At 42.7% G+C, this 23,284-nt stretch overlaps 1 protein-coding gene across 4 annotated transcripts in view; it reads right to left on the bottom strand.

The window, feature by feature from the left end:
* Unc13b (unc-13 homolog B) overlaps positions 1-23,284 on the bottom strand; it is a 207,274-nt gene that overhangs the window by 2,793 nt on the left and 181,197 nt on the right. For 2 of the 4 annotated variants that reach the window (XM_026415263.2, XM_077797061.1), the window contains 23 exons: positions 22,749-22,976; positions 22,005-22,146; positions 20,149-20,318; positions 19,587-19,702; positions 18,823-18,986; positions 18,108-18,258; positions 16,284-16,352; positions 14,492-14,581; positions 14,032-14,160; positions 10,600-10,724; positions 9,900-9,985; positions 4,973-5,099; positions 4,650-4,746; positions 4,275-4,418; positions 3,883-3,960; positions 3,326-3,403; positions 2,879-2,967; positions 2,493-2,645; positions 2,243-2,366; positions 2,086-2,142; positions 1,816-1,896; positions 1,163-1,310; positions 219-275 (listed from right to left, as the gene is read on the bottom strand). In XM_026415263.2, coding sequence (XP_026271048.1) covers positions 219-275; positions 1,163-1,310; positions 1,816-1,896; positions 2,086-2,142; positions 2,243-2,366; positions 2,493-2,645; positions 2,879-2,967; positions 3,326-3,403; positions 3,883-3,960; positions 4,275-4,418; positions 4,650-4,746; positions 4,973-5,099; positions 9,900-9,985; positions 10,600-10,724; positions 14,032-14,160; positions 14,492-14,581; positions 16,284-16,352; positions 18,108-18,258; positions 18,823-18,986; positions 19,587-19,702; positions 20,149-20,318; positions 22,005-22,146; positions 22,749-22,976 — 2,703 coding nt within the window. Of the gene's footprint in view, positions 1-218; positions 276-1,162; positions 1,311-1,815; positions 1,897-2,085; positions 2,143-2,242; positions 2,367-2,492; positions 2,646-2,878; positions 2,968-3,325; positions 3,404-3,882; positions 3,961-4,274; positions 4,419-4,649; positions 4,747-4,972; positions 5,100-9,899; positions 9,986-10,599; positions 10,728-14,031; positions 14,161-14,491; positions 14,582-16,283; positions 16,353-18,107; positions 18,259-18,822; positions 18,987-19,586; positions 19,703-20,148; positions 20,319-22,004; positions 22,147-22,748; positions 22,977-23,284 lie in introns of all 4 variants that reach the window. The other 2 variants (XM_077797060.1, XM_026415255.2) reach the window with 2 other exon arrangements.

The raw sequence follows: 23,284 nt of genomic DNA, 5'->3' as shown, positions 1-23,284 counted from the left end.
GAGGTGGAGAGGTGAGAAAATTCTGATTACAGGATGGGAGTTAATAAGAGAACCCCTTCCTGGGCTATATGAATACATCGCTCATCTCCAAGACTTAAGATAGAGCTTCTCAAGTCTTGAGAAGCTCAACACCTGGTTCAGCTTCCCCAGCATAAGCAGCTCACAGGAGGTCAGTGTTATCTCATGTTAGATTCATATCTTCAAGATGTATAACATACCCTTTTCCGGCCGAATGTCCTCATTAGCAGTAAACCTAATACCTTTCCCATCATATACTGAGTGAAGACAGGCAAGTCAAAAGGTTGTAGCAGCAATAGGACAGAAAAAGAAGAATTGTTAGAGGCTAAAGGAGTTATGGCATTCAAAGCAGCACTACAAATACTGTGGGGAGCAAAAAAGACGGAGTAGGGTGGAAAAAGAAGTCCAAGAGCTGGGTTCCGTGTCCCAGTGTTTCACATTAGACTTCTCTGGATGGAGATCAACTGAATCATGGGCAGAAGCAGTTGTAAAATATAGAGAGAAGGTATATAAGACCAGCAGGGTAAGAGGTTGTAGGCTCTAATTTCCTAGGCCTTTAAACGACAAAGAAATGGGTAGAAAACATACATATATACTTGTTCTCCCTGTAGGTGTATCCCCTGCCACCTCCTCTGTGCCTCTTCTAGTTTCCTCTGTTTTTAATCTAGATTACAGAACAATGGTTCTGAAAAATCCTTTTAGATAAATTCAAATCTTCCGTGATATTACAGATCTTATATAGATAATCAGTTTTGTAAAATTTCTCCCTGAACCCTTTAGCCAGGCTGATCCCTGCTTCTCTTGCTCCTTTGACTAGAAATAAGAACAGACATGAGAAAAGATATAGTATTATAGGGTGTCCGTCCCCACAAGACACGGTATGCTTCATGAGCTCAATAAACATGCACTGGCCAGGTGATGTCTGGGGAAAGAAATTTCAGGTCCATTTCCCAGGCCCCTATGATTCTCCTGCCTTGTATATGTATGGATTAGGGTAAATACTGAAATCCCCTCCAGAAATCCTGAGATTCAGGTTTGAAAGTCCTCTGAAGAAGAAACCCCTAAGGGCTTGAAGATCCTGACTTCCCAGAAGCAGATAAGTAAGGGAGGAAAAGGTGGGGATGCAAAGCTCTTAGGCCCTTACCCTGGGCAGTCTGGGAGCGCACAAAGGTCTTGATGAGAGTGTCTGTAGTCTGTGTGTACAGAGATAGAGCATAGCGTAGAGACTGCAGATCTGGGCTCTTCTCCAGGAAGGTTTTCTTTAGTCCATTGCCTCCCGCGTGGAAGTATTGCTGAAAGATAAATGAGCACTTGATTCACCCTCTCACAGAGTGGCAGTTCCCCAGCTGTTCTCAGAGAAGCCAGGACAGTTTCTAAGATGAAGGTCCTCTTTGGGGTGTCTGGCAGCAGCAGTAGGGTAAAGCCACATTCCTGGAGGTAGTGTTTGACAGAAAGGTCTATTTGGTCAGGCACAGATATAGGAAAAAAAAAACATTTCAGGCAGGGAGAATAGCCAAAAGTGCTTTTATCCCTCTGAATTTAGGGAACTTGATACCTTGCCTAACTGCCTTGAATCACAGTACACATGGACCTGCCTTATTACCACCTTGCCAATCTTAAGTGTCTTGAATTTAGGAACATATCTGATTCTCTTTCTTTGTATCCTTTAATGCATAGGGCCACTTATTTAAATGTGGAGTGGTAAGAACCTGAGGGACACCTAGTCTGGCAGGGTGGAATGCTAAGGCCAGGTGTGTGTGTGGAGGTAAGACTATCTGGAAAGGGGGAGGTCTCCACCTTGATGGTGTCCAGGGCCAGGTCGAGGACAGCACACTGCTTTGGAGTGAGATTCCGTGTTTCTTCTCGCACCATATGGTCCTGGAACCCCAGAGAAAGCAGTAATAAAGGACAGCTCAAGGAGGTCGTGAAAGTCTTGGCTCAACTGCCAGCCCATGGCTGTATATTCCACTCCTCTCCTCCCCTTCCTCTTCAATATCCAAAGCCCAGATAGCCTTCCTCCCATGGTACCCTCTCCCCAGCTTCAGGAGGACCCCACATCCCAAGAACCTTGAGTTTGGAAAGATGGCTCAGCTCCTTGGCAGCAGTGAAGATCAACTGGGTGCCCTGGGCAGAGAGGGGATCAGTCAAAAGCAGGGGACTCCAAACTCCATCAAAAAGTGGGAGTGTGAGACAGCAGGAGGAAGTGGGAGGGAGGTGTCCTTACCGTCTGGTCTGTGAGGGGTGGCAGAACAATCATTCTTTCCATTGTGTTCATCACCACCCGCCAGAGCTCCTTCAGGACACGCTTCAGTACTGTCTTCTCACACACAGTGGCAAAGAGTGTGAGGCTGCAGGTCCAGTCAAAAAGTGAGGCCATGCTGAGGGTCCAGGAGTCCCCATCCCCAAGAGGCTCCTCTGTTTGATGGCCTCTGTTTTGCTTGTCCCCAAAGAACAGTCCTAAATGCTGTACTCACTTGCCATCCAGAAAGTCCATGAGAGGCCGCAACACACTATCTGCATCCTGAGCCACTGAAGCCCTGGCGTTGGGGGACGCATTTCCTGTGCCCCGAACCTGGCCCAGGATATCCGCCATTTGTCGAACACACTCATCGATCCGCACCTGGAAGCTACACATGTACCTACAGTGCAGTCCTCCCCTGCCCCCATACCTTGACCCTGGAGCAGCACCAGCTATTCGAGCTCATATGTCTATGCTCACGGCATAGCTTCAGCAGGGACAGTCAACAAGAGCAGAGGGAAGACCAACATACCTGTAGCTGGCTGAATGGGTATGGGCAGGGGCTCTGGGACTGGCCAGGGATCACACCTGGCTCCAAAAGCCATGTTTAGGATCACTGACCTGTTTCCAAACACCATGCTGAGCTCATCCAGAACTGTATTCAGTTTCACCTGCAGTTCCTTCAGACTGTCTGCAGCTTCAGGATCTAGCTGTATCCACAGAAAGTAGGTCTGGCTAGGCTCCTTCTCTTACCCTCTTCCCTTCTGAACCCTAATCCTCTCTCCTAGGACCTTACCCCAGTGCCTACTCTTCCCTCCTGGAACTTTTTCCCAATATGCCTGCTCCTCCCTCCTAGGGCTATAACTCAATGCCTGTTCCTCCCTCCTCACATCTTATCCCAATGCCTACTCCTTCCTAGAGCTTTACCTCAATGCCCTTCTCAGATCAAGCCAGCCCAGACCCCAAGCTAACCTCCTAACATATCCCTAATCAATAAACAGTATAGTCTGTGGCCAGAGAGTTCAGGAATAACGGGAAAGTACGGTGACCCCAAGCCCTAAGACCTACCTCCTTGCCTCCCATGGCTTCAAACATTTTCTCCAACTGGACCCTCAATTGCTGCATGTTGTTCATCAGGATGCAGGGCTTCGGGGACAGATAAAGCCATTGAATCTTGGCTCCTTTCAGCACAGGACCCACTAGGCTAGGGTCCCTCCCTTTAACATTGTTCCAAAGCCACAGGGACTTTACATATTACATGGGTCTCTCCCTAAGCACTAAGATTTGGAGCCAATTCAGACAATTCTCCTTGAATGAATACTAGAAGCAAATGTTTTTTCCTTTAAGTTGGATGGTATACAGATATTCACAGTATTACCTTTTATAACTCCCTGGATGTCTTCAATTAAAAAAAGATCAAGCAAAGATCTAGCTTGGTAGAGGATAAAGCACCAAACTGAGGCTCAGAGGAACTCAGTCAAGTTCTTATTATCTTGTGGTATGGGTCTCAAGCAAAGCTTGGGAGGGACCCAGAAATCAAGAGCATGTGAGGATAACTTCAAAAGCCAGGAAGGAATCAAATGTCCTTCATTTCCTTTCTTTAAATGCCCAGGGCCTGACCTTACCAGTTTCTCTTTTGTGCAATAATCTGGGAAGTTCTTTGATAAGATGTCTGCATATTCCATCAGCACTTTCCCGATGGTCTGAGAAAAGAGGAGGAAAGAAGAGGAGTGGGAATCCTTTGTTCTCCCTGAAAGGATCTTGCCTGAGGTTGTATTTCTCATTCCAGAACAATAAGATCAGGGAAATAAAAGGGGAATCTCACACAAAGAGGCAAAATATCCTCTCAACCCAAGAGTAACACTGAGACAGGTCTATCTTCCCCAGACACAAGCAAATGGCAATGGGCTAATGCTAGGTTTTACCTGAAGTCCTAGCAGACAGGGGCTGAATAACGACAGAGAGTAGGTTGTACATACAGTGTTGGTAAGGGAAAGGGGGAGAGGGTCATGGTCACCTTAGCAAATCTCCTCATGTAGTGGGCAAGGATGTTGGGGTCTGGGCATTCCAGCTTCCGGATGATCTCAAAGCTCTGATTGAGCTGCGTGAAGATGTCCACCACAGAGCAGGAAAAGAGTGCATGCTCTGATGTCTGCTGGAACTAAGGAAGGCCATACACAGGGGTCACCATCCACAGCTGCTACCTTTTCTCAAGCTTATAGGGTCTGAAAGAGCTCTGGCCAGCAGGGGTGCTTTAGTGGCCCTCCATATCCCTCTTATGGACTCTAAAGGGCAGGGACAGCCAGCCTGGTGGAAGCCCAGGAACTTCTACCAATAACTAAATGCTGGGAGACCTGGCCTGGCCCTGGTGCAGCCTAGGCTTCCAACTTACCCCATCCTTCTTATCTCGTTCCAGGGCCCCACGCAGGAATTCAAGGGATACATCCTCATTCTCATCCAGCCACTGTAGCACAAACTGCTCAAACCACCTACAGCCAGAGCAGGAGAACGGAGGGTTGAAGCTAGTGGTTGGCATATGCTAAATGCTTGAGAGCTCCATCAGACTGGCAGGGCATGTTTTGACACTCTTCTCTTTCTACACTAGTGCCCAGAATGAGCAGTTCCAAGACTGGCCTGCTGAAATGAATTGAGGATACCAGCCCCATCCACTCAGGGGGCCCTCTTCCCTCCCTCTGTACTGCCCACATGACTTACACTGGGTACTCAGGCACCTGCCCCTGGAGGGCAGGCAGATCCTGCACATATTCATTGTGGAGCCACTTCACCTTGAAGTGCAGGTTCATGTAGTCAGCACTCTTACACAGCCGGTCTTTCTCATGCTCTAGTGAGGGGAGGGAGGCTGGATCAGGTCTGAGCAGCAGAGGCCATGGTTCCCAAACTTTTCCAAGGTAACAGATCCTGTCAGGTGGCTCTACCAGATGTCTCAGAAGACTTGTGATTCCCAACCTCCTTCTCATAGCTATCTCTCCAACCAGTGTTCTATTCAGCTACTCTCTAAAAAAACGGCCCAAATCTTCTCTAGAAATAAGCAATTTTCAGATGAAGCCTATAGTCTTCTTGTTCTAACTTTCATAAGTGCAGAGTGAAGTGCAGAGTGAGGTCACTGGCCTCTGGTGAAGAAGAGAAAGGGCTGTAGCTGCTAATGCTGATCATTGAGGACACAGCTCAGGACTGTAGAGGGACAATGGTTTTCCAGATTTTTAAAGAAAATATTAGTAGCCGAGCCATTCCTCCAGGCAGGCTTAAATGCAGAGATGTGAAGTTGTATATGGCATGAATGGGTTAATGACAACTACACAGATTCAGGGAAAACCAAAGTAGGAAGTATAGTCAGTTTGGAAACTATGGAAACACAGCCAGAAGCAAAGGCCATCATGCTGCAGAAAACAGACTATTATTATGGATTTGGAAGGTCATCTAGCTGAATCTCCAGAGACTTCTGGAAAATCTAGGATTCAGATCACTCAGCTGGGCTCAGAGTCCAGAGCACTGGCCAAGGTTCTCTTCATTCCCCACCCCCTAGAGAACTGAAGCATTAATTTCAATAATAAAAGCCAACTGTGTGGTGGCATAACATAATGGCAAAGGCAAGCAAATGGGGGAAAAATACTAAGCAACAGAGAAGAGGCTGGTGTCCTTGGGGACTATGTTGCTCAACTTTGGGATGCCACAGGTGATGTTCCTCCATGTCAAGGCAGAACATCCAATCTGGGGCTGCTGGCTCTTGTAAATTAGTATAGCAGACACTTGGGGAGGAAATGGAAGCCTGGGATTCAGCTGCAAGAGACTTTTGTTCCCAGGTCTTTCATCTCTTGGTACTATAGGCAGCACCATTCCAACCTGAAGTTGCATTTGCTGTCTCTTCTATGAAGCAGTGAGCAGGAAAAGGAAAAGGTACAAGACTAGAGGCAAAGGGACAACAACCAAAAGTTCTTACCACCAGGAAAGAGGACTTTTCGAATACGAATGACAGTGGTTGCTTGTGACAGAGCAAAGACACCAATGAGCAACAAAGAGTGGAAAACTCAGGGACATAATAGAGACCCCTCTTCTCCACCCCAGCCCCTCTGTCCTTGAACCAGTTCTAAACCTAGAAACTTGAAAAGGCAGCACCAGTGGCCCCTTCCTCCATTCTGTAACAACTCACTGGAAATGAGGGCAGGGCTGTTCCTAATTCTTCCTTCCAGCCACCTAAAAGTTACTATATTTACATATAATTCTTACTTTCTCTGTCAATCCATTATCTGTTCTCTGGATCCAGGTCCCAATTTCTATAATAAACATTAACTTCTGTGGTATAAACACTAACGGATGAGTGTTAAAACATGTTCAACATTCTAACAAGGTCCAAGGAAAAAGTTGCTTGAGGTTGCTGTTGCTGCTGGTGCTGGGGTTAATCTGCCAGAAGGGGTAATCTTGTTTGCATAACCTTCTTGCCCTGACTTCTGCTGTGCTCCTTCCATTTTTCATCCTTAGAAAGTTTTTTCAACCTTATGATTTTAACTATCTAGTCTGATGATATATCCCCAAATCTCTCTTTGGTTCTGATAATTTTTAGGAAAGGTTTTGATGCAACATTTCATTGTGCATAATCTAACTTTAGTCTCCATCTCTCACTATCTTAACATCTCCAGGTGAAGTTGAACACAGTATACCAATCAATCTTACCCTCTTGTCCAATGCTGAGTATTATCCTAAATTCTTTCTTCTTCCTCTATACTCACATCCAGTTAAATCACCAACCCCTGATGATTTTACCTCCAAAATGTCTCCATTTCCTTCAAGTCATACTATTACCTGCCTAGGTCTCATCACCACCACCTGGACTACCACGACAGCCTCATTCCCCTTCAGATTACTCTCCATAGTGTAGCCATAGTGAGTGGCCTTTCCATGATAAATCTGATCATGTCAATCCCTTGTTTAACATGCCAATGGTTCCCATCTGCCTCAGGATGAAGTCCAGAAGCCTAAACATGGCTTACAACCTCTTATGATTTAATTCTGTCATATCTCTCCATCCTCATCTCTCACTGATCTGTCTACTCTCTGAAATGCTAATCAAACTGAACTACTATTTCCATAAATTTATCAAATTGCATTCTTAAAGTACATTTACTTGATTATATATAAATTATATGCCAATAAAGTCTATTTAGAAAATACTTGGTAAAGGACAGCATCTTAAGTTGTCGTTTCACAATCATCATCAATGCTGTCCTTTTATTATCCAGGTGTCTCTCCTTCATTTGCCATCCATATTCTAGGAATCACTAGGTCTAGCAATCACTTCTTTTAATGTCTACTGAAGGCCATTTTTTCCTTTCCATTCCTCTGCTCTAATCCCAGGGCCAGCCCTTCATCCCTAAATTGTTATAATAGCCCTTCACTATCTATGTTCTCTGCTTCCACCTCTCCCTGTTCCAGCTGCTCCGTTTTACAGGAGTAAAATCTTGTTAAAATTCTACTTTGTGTGGGGTGGCTCATGCTGTAATCCTAGGAACTTGGGAGGCTGTGGTAAGAAGAACACAGTTTGAAGTCAGCCTCATTAACTTAGTGAGAAACTGTCTCAAAATAAAAAATAAAAATAGTTGGGAGTGTGGCTCAGTGGTATAGAGCGCCCGGTTTCAATCCTCAGTACTGCAAAAAGAAAAAGAAATTCTGTTCATTGATCTTTGCCTATAATGATTTCTTATTGTCTTTAATTTTAATATTTTTTCAGTTGTAGATGCACACAATGCCTTTATTTTTGATTTGTTTATTTTTGTATGGTGCTGAGGATTGAACCCAGTGACTTTCATGTGTAAGGCAAGCATTCAACCACTGAGATATACCTCCAGCCCCCTCTTATTGTTTTTAATGGCTTATTTAGTGCTAAGTGCCAGGCAATATGCTAACTATATCCTATATACCTCAGTTGTTTCATCAGCTCAATGAAATCCATGCCATCATCACTCCCATTTTGCAGATCAGAAAAGGGGAGCTCATAGAAATTAAGCAGCTCTGTCCAAGGTCACACTGCTAAATAAGTAGTGTGAGACTTGAAACCAATACAGTTGTTCATTCTCTTAAAGCAGTTTTTAACTTCTTTTGTGGTTTATTTTGTTTGTTTTTTATAGTACCAGGGATTGAACGCAGGACTTCATACATGCTAGGTAAGTACTCTACCACTGAGTTACTTACCCAGCCCTTTTTAAAATTTTTATTTTGAGATACAGTCTCACTAAATTCCCCAGGCTGCCCTCAAACTTTGTTATCCTCTTGCCTCAGGTGCTCAAGTAGCTGGGATTACAGGCATGCCCCACAGTGCCTAGCTGGTGCTTGTTTTAAACATTAGCAGAACTCCCTTTGAAAAGATATCTCACCTAGAACCCTACATATGATTGATAAAAGAAAGTTGATTGCTGGCACCAGGAAAATGCTTAGAGCCCAGCCCCTGGGTTTCCCCTTTTAAATTAACTTAGCTCTTCAGATATTTTGGTCTGAAAAACTCTTCTCCATCATGCACTACCCCTTACTTATGGAAATGATTTATTTTTCATGGTTATTTATGTTTTCCCCCAAACCCACTGGAGCTGGAGTTCTTCCAGAACTGGAACCAAATGCATCAAGTTTGTTGAATGTTGCCTGAAAGAGGACTGGTGACCTTCTCGCTAGACTGAGAGGTGAATGTGCTATAGCCTTGGGACAGACCCAGTGTGGGCAGGATACATCCCCTGCTCTGGGGTTGAATTACAGAATGCATGTGTGTAGTCTGTGGTTTTCACAAATTTAACACAGATCTTCAAGGTTTCTTTCAACCTCAAAATTAATTGCTTCTAAACCTCATTAAGTTTTGAGAGTATGAGTGTTAGCCATTTCCTCTGCAAGCCACCCAAATAACAGATCCAGACTCTACTATGTGCTTGCCCCAGGTCCTCCTTCTCCTAGATCTACTTTAGGGAGCTAGACTAACCTATACAGACAGACAGGAAAGACAGCTAAATAGGTGAGCACAGATGGGTACAGGTGGGAAGATGACACAGGTAGGGAGTGGTATCTTTGTGGACCAAGGTAGGAATCGAAAAAAAGAATAAGCTAAATGAATGAGATGAATAATAACATCTGTGGCCCTGCTCTATAGAAGTAATAAGGAAAGAACTGGCTTTGTCACATTAATCCACAGCAGCTTTCTAGGAAAGTCAGGGCAGTCAGTGCCCAGTATGAGAAAATAACAGCATCTAGCTATGTATTTAAAGTTCTCTGATTGTTTAAAATGGTAAGGATAAGTTTCACAAGACCATTCTCTTGGAAGCTAACTTGCCTAGTTGGATAAGGAAAAGGTTTGTTTGGGAAGAGGAGTCCACCTTTCTGGGAATGCCCACCATGGGATGAGTTGATCTCAGTGTACACCTACAGGGCCCCCTATTATGTTTCCACACAGAGCCATTTCCATTATTTCCTTTGGCTTTAGCTCTGCCCACCCAAAGTCTCCTAAGGTCCACCTCCTACCATGGCTAGAATCCCTCTAGTCTCATTGCACCATTTACCCAGAACTTATAGTTGCCCAGGAGAGGAATGGACAGCTTACAAGGTGCTTGGGCTAGGAGCCTAAAACCCACTGACTTGGGCAGACCCTTACCCTCTAATGCGTATTTCATGTCTTGGGCAAACAGATGCCACATCACTTCTGCGCTGACTTTTCCCACATTCAATTCCTGAGGAAACCTGAATAACAGAAGAAACTACAATCAGAGAACAGGGCAAGAGTTATTTGATGTGATTAATTCCAAGATGCCTACTACTTGGGAGTTCATACTGAAGTGAGGAGAAGCCAAGGGAACAGAGCTAGTTTCATATGGAGAAAAGGAATCCAGGGACTGATAAGACAAGTAAGGGCAAAGGGGATCCCCTGAGGCAACGAGGGTCCAGGGGAGAAAATGCCCCAAAAGAAAGGAATTGAGACCCAAAGGAGGGTTGAGGGTGAAGGCAGGTCTAAGCTAAATAAGGTTGAGGAGAAAAGGCAAGGGGGTGGGCTCTATGAAGTCCCACTTTAATCACAATGGACAGAAACATACACACATGGTCTCTGGATCCCCTAGGGCTCCCAGTAGCCTCTCACTCCAGGGAGGCTGGCTCAGTCTGGGCAGAGCCCCCCATTATGTTTCCACACCTGTCTCCAGAAACAGTTACCCAGACAGATACAAGGGACAGAGGGACAGACTGACGGACAGGAGGAAGAGATGGCACTGTAAACATACAGAGATAGGAAAGAAAGAAGCTGTTAGACAGATGGACAGAGCAATCACCAACCAGACAGGGTCATGTAGGGTAATACTCACTGGTTCAGAACAGGTGTATAGGAATTTTTATCTTCCTCTATGATTGACACAATGAGTGTGATGAGTTTGGGCCAAAAATCCAGGTTCCGAATGCTGGGACCTTGTTCCTCTAGAGGTAGCTCCTGCTTCTTGTTCCAGAGTAGACAGTGAGAGACAAAAGAATTGGAGAGTATCTTAAATCTTTCTCTTTTTATTCCCCATCCCAAGCCCCTTCCTCTAGATCAGGGACCCTTCCTTGAGCCTGTGTTCCATAAGACTGTCTCTGTTCCATGAAAGGAGTGACTACTAGGAGGCCCTTTTTCTCTTGAAAAGGTCACTTCCCAGGCCCAGGGTACTGCTCTGACAAGCTTGGTCAGTCCAGGAGACACGAAGGTCCTCTTCCTTCTCCTTCTCATTTGCTCCAGTAGATGACTCCCTGGATGAAGTGAGCTCCTCTCTAGTTTCCCTAAGTAGGTATAGTTCTGCAGACACCCTCTTCTAGTGGTATCCCTTCTCTGAGCACCCACTCCCCACCCTGCCACACACACATATCTCAGCTCTGAGAAGCTCCTTCTAATTCTGTGTGAACTACTAGCCAGACCTTGTATGCTTTTTGGCCTAATTTTCAGGAGGGTAGTCTTCTATTGACCCACTAAAGGTCATTGGGGAGAAGACCTGCATCTAAGAAGCTAACTGCCTAGCTGGATAAGAAAAAAGTTTGCTTGAAAAGAGTCAAGGGAAGAGTGGATCTCAGGAAAAGAGGGGCCACTTCACATTCAGACCCCAGAAGGGACAAGTAGGAGTTTCTATAGAGATATTGGAGTGGATGTTATTTCTCACTGGGACAAAGGCAAAGGTGAAGCTGCCCAGAATGGCAAGAATAGGGCTTTAATGTGATGTCATGTCACTGCAAAGTCTCTAACAGTCCTTAATAAACCTGGATCACTAAGAAGTTACCGGAAACCAAGACAGAATCTAAATCCTATTGATTCTACCTCATTAAAATCACTTATATACATTTCTTCCTTTTACTTTTTCTGAAACAATCCTGGCTGGCTCTTATCATTCAAGGTTCTCCTGACTGGTCTTTAAACTTTACTCCAATACCTCCTCTAGGTATTTAGTGATCTTACTATAAGAGAAATCTCAGTGTTATTCCTCTGCTTAAAGTCTTTTAAAGGCCTTCAATTATGTTTAAACTCCTTAGCTTGACACAAATGTTCTTCAGAATATGACCTCTCTCAACCTCATGTCATCACTTCTCTTTCCTGTTGAAGCCAGCACCACACCATGATCACTATATCCTTAGTACCAGGCACTCTAAGAACTTTACACATTATTATCTTGTTTGATTCTCAGAATAACTCCATTGAGTAGAATTATTTTCACCTTCATTTTCAGATGATGAAACTGGGGGACAGCAAGGTTTTATGACTTGCTCAAGGTCATATAACTGTAAATAGCAGAACCAAGATTCCCACATAGCTGAATTCCAAAGCCTGATGCTGTAACTATCCTAATTAAATTGCTTTTATTTTCTTAAATTAGCATACTCATGTACAATTTTGTGCTACCAAACATTCTATTTTCTTCACATGGTATACTCTCCTCATTCCTTCCAGACCCTTTTTGAAGCTATGTCTTACTCCTTCCTTAAAACCCAAGTTGAACTTTACTTCTGTGAAATGTTCCCTGACACCCCTAGTCTGGTTAAGATACTACTACTCTGGGGTCCCAGAGCACTTTCTGTGAAACTCTAGTACAGACCTATCAGAGAACTACAACTACAATAAAATATAATAAAAATAAAAAGAACAATAAATGTAGCAATTTGCTTCCATCTCCAGTAAACAATAAACTCCCCTAAGGCAGAGATGTGTCTTACTAAACTTTACACCTCTAATTGCCTGTTTGTTAAATGAATGGATTGATGATTGAACCAGTAATCAGTAATGACTGAAGGTCAGTAATGGAAATATTAACAATATCAAAGTTTTTCCCCAGTGTAAATATTGAACAATAAGAAAATTAGAATGAGAAAAAGAAAAAGGCAGATAGCAAAATAAAAAAGACTAAAGCAAGTATTTGTATAATTTTCAGGCCCTCTTCAAAGTCTGCAGTTTATTCTCAGGCTGGAGCACAGGGACCAAATATTCAAATCAATATCTGCATAGTTGAAAGATCAAAAGTGATGATGGTGTTCCCCCCACCACATGAGAGAATTCATAGATGGTTAACAGAGGAACCCAGAATATAGCAAGCAAAACAAGGACCCCAGAAAAACCTCCCATAGCTGTCAGAACCAATTTTTATAAACCTTAAAAGAAGGAAGCTTTAAATATATGACTGCTGCAAAAAGCACATTTGGGAATGAGAGGAAGCAGCAAGATCTTAGTCTTTACTAAGGTTCTCCTAGGAAGCATTAAAAATAGAGTTAAAGGATAAATGCTCAATAAATTTAGATCAATAGAGTCTTATTATTTGGTCCTATTACCTTTCAAAGTCTATCTCAAATGCCCCTTGTTTTATGTAGCTTTCCCTCATATCTGATCAAGAGTGACTTCCTCCTTGGAATCCTTTCATCCTTATCTCTTTAAAAGAGATCCTTCTAACAGACTACTTTGATTACAGTTACATATATGCTCATAAGACTGAACTTACTAAAGGAGTACTGTGCTTTCCTCAGACCTGGCCTAGGACAGACAAACAACATATTATTTGTTAAACTGAAGGAAAGCTACTCTGTACGGCTATCAAGATATTACTAAGACAGAAACGGTAACTGAGTAATTGGATCTAGAAGGAAGTCTAGGTTTTTAAATGGGGGCCAAGGGGTCTGGGGAAATATATGTAAAATTTGAAGGATCTAGAAATAGATAGTGTCATCAGGCACTGATTTAGGATGCCAGCCTAAAACAGGTGAAACAGCACAGCCTCACAGAAGGAGCAGGTTGGCCTTGAGAATTAGATGGTGAATTATACCACAGAAGACATTGCAGACAAAAGTGACCAGAGAGAAAAGTTAGACTTTCATGAGCCAGGAGTGCAGAGGGACAGCAACAGATCTCAGGGGAAGGCAGCACAGACCTTATAGTGATCACTATGAGTCAGAAAAAAAATTAACCTTCAGCAAGAAAAAATGACCACAACAAACTGAGAATTCCACTACTGAACACCTCAACTGTGCTTAAATATAGATTCACTTTCTTCAGCACGAAAGTAAAACTTATTGCTATTTCTGTTCAACTCAGGTGTCACATTTTGTCCAAGCGTCCCTGCTAATCCACAAATGTCTCACATGGTTTAGATATTTCATAATCTATAACTCATTTACACTGAGCACATCAAGGACTTTGTCCTGAGCTCCTTCCACTATGCTTCTTGAAAAAAAAAGAAATCTCAGGCTCCAAAGAGTTATAGTCAGCTGGCCCCACTTAACCCCAAATTTCTTACCAGCTGGTACTGGTGGTTGTATAAGTCATGGCAGTTGTTGAAGATATACTCATATGTGGAGTTCAAACAGGCCTTCACACAATCCTTTACCACCTGGCTGGCTCTTGGAGGGCTCTGCAGTTCTTGTACCTGTTGATTGATAGAAGAAATACAGGCTCAGGGTCCTGCTCACCTATGTATGATATCCTCCCCAGCATTCCCCAAACCCACTAGAGTCTTCCATTCATTTCTGTGTTCCTAGACCTTGCTCTGTGATGAAATTGCCAGGAAAACTGATGGGGAGAATTTACAACTCATCCTTGTTTTCCTACTGTCTATGTACTCTCTCAGAAGTAACCCAGGGAACAGATGTATGGAAATGTAAGCTTAGAGAATCCTGTATCCACCAGCTCTGCCCAGTGATTCTTACTCTCCTGTGGTCACATCTTCAGCCTAGCAAATCAGCCCATTTCATCCTTACCTTCATTCTGAAGAAAGTAATGCTGGTCAGCAAATCCACTGTGGATTTTAAATCCTGAAGCCGCTCAGGGCTCCCAGCAGGGAAATTATTCTGTTACAAATCAAGCAAATGTAAGAGAGGAACAGAGGAATATGAAAATTTTATCTGCCAAAATTCAATCAAAAGTAACCCACTGAGATTTTCTATAGTTGAGCTGGGCAAAACAAACAAACAAACAAACAAACAAAAAACCCCTGTGATATTAGAGGTCTCCCTCTTTCTTTTCAAGAACCTAAAGACAGGTCCTTCCCCAAAGCAGAGATTAATACTCCACAGCTCAGAAAGCAACACATCCTTCCCACAATCCTACTTTCCATGCAATGTTTTTGTTCAAATGAACACTCCCACCCTACCTCCCCGACAAACACACATACACACAGTTTTCATGGATGAAGGTTCTTACACCCAGTGAGTTCTTCAAAAATTACAATCTAACTGTATATCCTGGAATATAAGTGTAGTCCCACTACATTAAGGTCAATCTGAGATCTAGGACCTGTACTTTCATACAGTAGACCCTATCTCTTCTACTATTCTGGAGCCAGATGGTAGAGCTCTGAGCAGAACTTCTTTGGAGTGAGATCCTTAGGATTTTCCTGCATGCCTTACTTCATTCCTTTTGGAATGCGTTTTAGAAGAAGCTGCATGCAGGAGTGAAAGGAGGCAATGAGCCACTCTCCACTTTAAGAGTCTGTTTGTTTGTTTTGTTTTTGTTTTTTGATACTAGGAAATGAACCCAGAGGTACTTTACCATACTGAGCTACATTCCCAGCCCTTTTTATTTTTAGTTTTGTGAGATCCTGCTAAGTTGCTTAGGCTGGCCTGGAACTCATGAATTTCCCGACTCAGCCTTGTGAGTTGCTGGGATTATAGGATGAGCCACCGTGTCTGGTTCCCAAGGGTCAGTTTTAAAACTTTTGAATGGCTACTTATATGCCAAAAATAAGATATACAGTCATCTCCCCATTATTTTTGCAAATGAAGGACACTGGAAGTACATATAAAACCTCACTTTTTAAAAAAGTTTTTTTTGAGGTTGTTTTTGTACTTACTTTTTAATGTGTGTACAATGCCTTCTCTGTAAATTCACAACATTTAAAGTGAGTAATAAATCCAGTCTAAAAAGATGTAACTTAGGAGGAGCTGAAAAAAACCCCATTTCCTTTTCCTGCCCCATCCAATATATCCACCTTCCTACTACAACTATTTCCTCCCTCCATCCTAGGCATGGATATGACATCACTCTGATACAAATTACTTGCCCATGCCAAGCTACTTTTTTCCCCCCAAATGACATTCTCATGCTTCCCCTTAAAAATGAGGAAAGTATGACAGGCTTCCCTATGTTACTCATACAGGCCTCAGACTCAAGATCCTTCTGCCTTAATCTCCCAAGTAGCTGGGATTACAAGTATGTACCACCTAACCTGACAAGTTTATAATTTTTTAAAGGACACTTTTAGAAGAGATTATCTTCAGGAAACTCTCTAATGGGAATGTTATCAGAGAGTCTATAGAATAATGTTAAGTGGTGTTGGAAAGCCAACTGTTTGTAACAAACAACCTGATTTTATAAACTTCATGGTCCTTGGAGTTAGGAGAACCACAGCTGTCAGTAATACTGGCCACCAGGAGGGTGTGATGACGGACCAATTTTTCCTGTTTTCAGCTTTTACAACCAAGATTGGCCTATGTCTCTCTACTGAATTTGATATTATCTAACATCCCACCTCACAGCCATGTCTTCACTTACTCTGTATGTAGAGAGGTCTATCCTCAGTGAGTTGTGCAGCTGGTCCAGAAGTTTTACAAATCTCTCTTTCTGAGGGTGAAAAACAAATATTGAGGAAAAGAGAGAAAATCTATTCCAGAGACCCCTAAACTACATCAGAAATAGAACTATTTCTGGGTGAGCAGACAGGGTATGGAGAAGACATCTGGCTGGCAACATTTCCTACCCCATCTCTGCCCATGGGGAGAACAAACAATGTAAAGGAAAAAGAAGAGGGGTGGTGGTTCCTTTCCCATTTCTTAGCTGTTTTGTCTCAAACTATGGAATCTTCTCACACTGATGAGGGGAAAGTCAAGTCCCTGGAAGGGGAAACATCCTTTTCTATATCCAAGTTGACAGGACATTACTCGTGTATTTCTGTATCAGTCAGATAAAAAAAAAAAAAATGTCAAGCACGTTGTCCCACTTGTTCCTGAGTTCTGAGGTCTCTTGACTTATCTTGGGATAATGCATAGCAATTATATAGTTATAGCCTGGCAGTGAAGATGGAAGATATAAATGGTGAGGCATTTAGAAGACAGTCAGACATGAGGAGTCTCTTTTTATTTTTGGGTACTGGGGATTGAACCCAGGGGCCCTTAACCACTGAGTCACATCCCCAACCCTTTTATTTTTTATTCTGAAACAGGCTTTGAAGTTGTGATCCTCCTGCCGTAGCCTCCTAAGTTGCTGGGATTACAGGTCTGTGCACCACCAACTTTTTTTAAAAGTTGTTTAAAAAGAGACCTGGGAAGGGGTCTCTTTTTAAACAACTTTCTAATTTACCTTAATGTATAATTTTTAATTGTTAATTATATAATACATACTATTTTAATATTGATTTTCATAGAAAAAGTATAATTTAGTGTAGGATCATGTACTTGAAAGCTGTACACAGCATTTTTAGTACTCATGTTAATTATATGTTTAGATATAGATATTATGTCAATTCATGATGGAATGAGACAAAATGAAATATATTTGAATGGCTTAATCAATTACATCAATTCACCTACAGAAAGAACCTATCAACAATAACAAAAAAAAGTGATTAGTATCAAAAAGCAGGGCTCATGGACTCAATAGATGGGGCAATATAAGCAATTTTATCCCTACAAAGGGACCTTCTGTGATGGGTCAAAAATATTTCTTCTGGTTTATAGCAAATTTATGTCAGGTGACATTATGAGTTAATGATTCAACTTCTCTGGTACTTTAACCCAGAAGAACATAACCTGGAAAGGGAAAATAGTCCAGCTACACACTGTCATCCTCACTTAAGACATCATCAGCCTTATATAATCGTAAAAGATTTAAGTCTGATGCAGAGACTAAATAATATTAAGAAAGGTCCATTTGTGGACCTGTAAGACTGAAAAACATGGTGACTTAGCCAAGTTGTTAACCCAGAGAGTTCTGTCTGAGACCAAGTAGCAATCCTGCTAACACTACAGTGGTCCTATCATTTATCTGTGTCTGAGCCTAGTCAATTAATATAATCTACATATCCATAAGGAAAGAAGTTTCATCTATTAAGGTGGCAACTACCTGGGCTGGGGTTGTGGCTCAGTGGTAGAGCGCTCACCTAGCACGTGCAAGGACCTGGGTTTGATCCTCAGCATCACATAAAAATAAATAAATAAAACAAAGGTATTGTGCCCAATTACAACTAAAAAATAAATATTTAAAAAAAGGTGGCAACTACCTGAATTTTAGGCACATTGACTCTACATAACTGGCTAGGAAAAATCAAATTTTTATTAATTGATAACAAATAGGCATATTATGTGTTTATATCACACTCACCCCAAAGTTGGAGGCTGCAAAGCGGTCAGATGCAGAGACATTGGTAGAGGCGGTTGTGTGGGCATAGTAGGCATTGATGTTGGCCAGTAAGGTGCTCATCACTGCTGGCACACCAGGACACATGTATTTGGATGACAAACATGCAAAATGCCTAAAAAACACAACACCTTCATTCTCAAAGACTCTGCAGAGCTTGCAGCAAAAGCCAAGTAGAAATTCAATAAGGTTGTGAAATCAATGATGCATAGCCAGGGAGATCTTTGCTTATACAGGGCTGCTTCCTGTGTACAGTTCTAGGGGTAGGCTCACCAATACTTCTCACAACATCAATTATGAACTCCTATTAAGGGAGTCCAGGTTGACTCTGCACACAACTGCTTTCCCTATAGTTTAGTGTCCTCTTCAACTCCCAGGTCAGTCTAGGTCAGCTTGTTGGTCACCCCCACATATATATGAGGATACACATGCCCTGTCTATTCAGGCCTGTAATGTCTGGGCAGGTGTGTGCTTGCGTTCCCTCTTATGCCCTTTTCCATTCCAATTCCTGAATTTGGAAGTAGATACAAACACACTTCCTTTCTTTGCCTTGAGGCATAGAGTGAACTAAAAAATCCTTGCATACTACCCCACACTAAACACCTGTCCACCACATCCTTTTTCCTATAGCCACCCCAAGAATAAGTAGTCAATTCCCAGAGCCCCAGGAGAGCCTTACGTCATAGCCTGATATATGGACTCAATGCCATAGCGCATGGCAAATTCATCCACAATTTCTTGGGCTGTCTCATCAAAGTACACCTTCCATGCATCATCTCCTCGAGCCTCAGGAATCTGGACTCCTCCACTACCCTGAATGTCTGTGAGATAATGGAAAAGGTTCTGCAGGATACGGAACAGAGAAAAGGAAAGAATTAAATAGAGATTAAAAAAAAAAAAAAAAAAAAAAAAAAAAAAAAAGCATAGGACAGACAGCAGAATACATCAGACACTAGAAAGGCAATATGTCAATCAATGGAAGGGTAACTGATGTGATACAGCAATCTGTATACGGGATAAAATTGGGAGTTCATAACTCATTTGAATCAAACTGTGAAATATGATGTATGAGGAACTATGTAATGTTTTGAACGACCAACAATAAAAAAAATAAATAAATAAATAAATAAATAATAAAAAAAAAAAAAAGCAAAACCAAATACTACTGATAAAGTCCAAGAGAATGTTAATAGGATCCTTAGTAATTCTGTCCTTTGAGTTACTGCTTGGTGCCTCCTGAGGCCCCAGCAGGCTGTTCTCACATTAGTAAAAGAGAACTGAGTCTGGGCTCCATCCCTCCCTCAGCCTTCCTGTATAGCACAGAAAGCCAAGGAATAAATGAAAAACAATCTCCAGATCCTCAACCATCTAGCAATCCTCAATGGTTCCTCACTGCTTTCTAGCCCCAGCACACCTCCACACACCTACAAAGGGCTGGCTCACCTCATGGAGGCATGTATACTGCACATGGTATGGGGCTACCTTCTCCTCCCCCTTGATCTCCACATTGATCTGTAGTCGAATAGCTCCCGAGACGGCTGACTTGTCTGTCCTCTTCTCTAAGGATGAAAGAAGACTGGAGATTAACACCAATACAACTACAGACAGTGCAAACAGCCCCATTCTGGCTTAAACCAGGGAAAAAATGGCAAGAACCCAGGAATTTTCCCAACAGGGTGAACTTACTATAGTGACCATACAGTCCACAAATACCCCTATACTAGCTAGATAAGAGAGCAGAAGTAGTTAGGAAGCTAAAGGCATTAGGGATGAGAATGAAGACTAAAGGGCCTTCTGCAACCTGGAGAATGTTTAGCCAGAGTGAGTTCCTACCACCACAACTTCCCTATCATCCATTCCTACCCACAGTCAGCTCTCTGAAGATAGGACAGTTTCTGTAGAGAGATATGCTTTGGGGATTAGTGATTTGGTAGATGGGAGATTTGCCCAAATCCCCTTTTGTGCCCTCCTTTCCTAGCAACTTCTTCTGGTCTGGTTTCCTCACCCAGATTGTACCAGACATCCATCTCGCCACTCAGTGTCCGAACCTCGATGATGGTTTGGCCAAGGAAATCATCAGACTCTCGCTTTAGCCGCTGCTTTACTCTTGATTTGATGTCATCATCCTCATCCCACACACGTACCTTAATGCGGTCAGAGGAGTTATGGCACTCACTGTAAGAGATTTAGGCAGGCTCTGTTAGGGAAAGACCCAGTATCACCACTCCTATTACTTCAAATTCCCTCCCAAAAGGTCCATCAACTGTATTTCAGAGCCTGAAAGAGCAAGAGGAGTCAGGGGCCAGTGATACTAAAGTTCCCAGCTATCACTTAGCTTGAGTAGTTGTGTGTGTCATTATCTAGTCCTTATTACCTTGAAACAAAGAAGGAGAATGTGTAATCAGGGTCAATTTTTACTTCCTCTGCAGCTGTCTTAGCAATACTAACAGGACAATAGCTAGACATGCCAGAAACCTAGGAAGCAACTACTTTGCTCCCTCCCCAGCTCTGAGACACGAAGTCAGTAAAGGTGCTAGATGTTTTTGGTGGGAACTGCCCAGGTTCCAATCATGTTCTCTTCCCCAGAAGTTGTTTTCTGGATCCTGTTCTCTCACCCAAAAGTTGTACTCAGTAGACTTTGCTGTTTCTTTTTCTATGTTCTTATAATATCTTTTCACATTTCTGTTAAAATATTTCAGTGTAACTACTGCTGTACTGAAAAATAATGGACCAATCAACATTGAGCTTCTTGAAACCAGGGAGCGTCTTGTTCACTTTGATACACACAATGGTGTAGAGGGTCTTATACAGAATAGGAACTTAAGTTTATTTACTAAAAGTGTGCAAAAATGACCACAGAGCCAATTCACTTAAAATTAGTCATAGAGTCAAGCAGAAACCATTCAGATTCTCAAAGAAATGGTTGCTTCTTCCAGAAACTGTTGCCCTGGATTAGAGATTAATTTTACACCACAATTCTCTTCCACACAAATTCTATGAGGAGTCAACAGAAGATGGCTTCTACATAGCCATCTTCTTAGCTGATTCAGATCCAAAGTCCTGATCCCTAGGCATTAAAAGTGGGAAGAGGAAGCATCTGGATTCTCCAGATATTAGTCCAACTCCTAGGCCAGAGTTCACTATTTTTCAAAATCAACCTTTACTGTCATATAAAATAAACTATAAAAAATGAGTTAATGGAAAAAGAAAGGAAGTGAAAGCTGAGACAGGAAGAAAAGTTTCCCTGAAGGGAAACGGAAACTTCTCCAGACCCCAGATTTCCATCTTCAAGTCAGCATTATCCAGTTATAGGACAAGGACATTCTTTCCTCACTCCTTAGAACAACCCAAACCTAGCTGAGTAGGGCAGCACACATCTGTAATCCCAGTACTCAGGAGGCTGAGAAAGGAGGATCACAAGTTTGTGGCCAGCTCCAGCAATTTAGTGAGGACCTAAGCAACTTAGTGAGACACTGCCTCAAAATAAAAAATAAAAAGGGCTGAGGATATAACTCATTAAATGCCCATTGGTTCAATCCTCGGTGTCCAAAAAAAAAAAAAAAAAAGGAAAAAAGAAAGAAAGCCCAACCCTTCCTAGACAGGGTGACAGGGCTGGAAAGTACAACAGGTTAGTTAGAAAAAGAAAAATGGGGTATCTAGAGGTCTCATAAATAGCTCAGTTAAGAAAAGGTATGGACAAAGTGCTATGTCTAGATAAAGAATGGCTGCTGCCCAAGTGAGGAATGTGGGAAATGGGATTTCTTCACTGCCTTTGCCTCTTCCCAGGACTCAGAAAAGCAGGATGTAATGCTGCTTCTAAAATACACAGTCTCAGGTAAAACAAAACCCTCTGTAACTTACAAATGGAACTTCTCCTCCCAAACAGGATTCAAGTTTCCAAAAATGGTCTTGGTACGCTTCTTGGTTTTACCAACTTGCACAGTCACATAAGGGTCACTGGAGCCTGTTTTATCCTTGGCTTGTAAGCCCTGGGCACACACCACTGCAACCCAAGCACATACAGGGGGCTTCAGATTAGACTTCAGAGTAAGTGAGGAGCCCTCACTCATAGGCTCTTCCCTTAGAGCAGCCTCTCTCTTCCTATGCTCCTCCATAGCTATATGTAGTCTTGGGCCGCTGCCTTTCTCTTAAAAACTAGCCCTAACAATTCCAGCTCCCTACCCAAACCCTAAATAAATAAAAATTTACCCTTCACTGCTACATCTCTCTAATGTATGCATGCTTCAGTTCCACTAACCTGGTTAATAAATTACTAGTTAACTGTTCCCTGGTCACCTATCTCTCCCCTCCTCCCATCTTGAGCTCTTATAATATCAAACTGCTAACCAAGTGGATAGTGTCAGGGTATCATAATACAAATCCTTGTATTATGGTTCACATGGTTTGGAATTGCCAATCTTGCCTCTTCCAGCACTGACTGAGTCTAGATGAGGAGGAGTATTAAATAATGAGGCTCTCCCTCTTCCCCTTAGTTCTATCTTCTTTCCCCCCAGTCACTTGCTCCCTCATACTCAAGATGCTTCTTCCCCAGGCTCCTCCCCATAGCCCTGGAATCCCTGTCCCCTCCAATTTTTGCCAGCTCACCAGTGATGGTAATCTTGGCTGACCATTTAGAAGTGCCATCCAGTACACTCTGCTTCACTGTTTTCATCTGCTGCACGTGGGCTACTTTGCTCACTGTGAAGACATCCCTGATAACTTCAAAGATCTCCGGCTTATTTCGCTCTCGGATCTTCATGCGGTCCTTCATGGCCATGATAATGTTCTGTGTCCGGTCCTCAGCTCCATGTTTAGAGCTCTTTTCTGCAGCCCCTGAAAGATGACCAGATAGAAAGCAGGATTAACCAACAGACCACCTACTAGACCAAGGCTGAGCTGAGGAACAGTGCCTGGGCGAAGATGTGTAGCAGTGGGAGAAGCATAGGGAGACTGGAATATCTCTGGGAAGAGCCAATCACTATGGGGCCTGCTGCTTGGCCAGTGGGGCCTGCTGCTTAGCCAGTGGAATCTGCAACTCAAAGGGTAGCAAAATCTGGATAATTGTGATGGGGGTTCATTTACTATTCATTTGTATATATAGGTAAAATTTTCATCAACTCTCCAACTCAAAATAACACCAA

This window comes from Urocitellus parryii, chromosome 4, assembly GCF_045843805.1.
Source record: "Urocitellus parryii isolate mUroPar1 chromosome 4, mUroPar1.hap1, whole genome shotgun sequence".
Classification (NCBI taxonomy): Eukaryota; Metazoa; Chordata; class Mammalia; order Rodentia; family Sciuridae; genus Urocitellus; species Urocitellus parryii.
The sequence above is the reverse complement of the archived record's forward strand: the minus strand, read 5'-3'. Positions and strand labels throughout refer to the sequence as shown.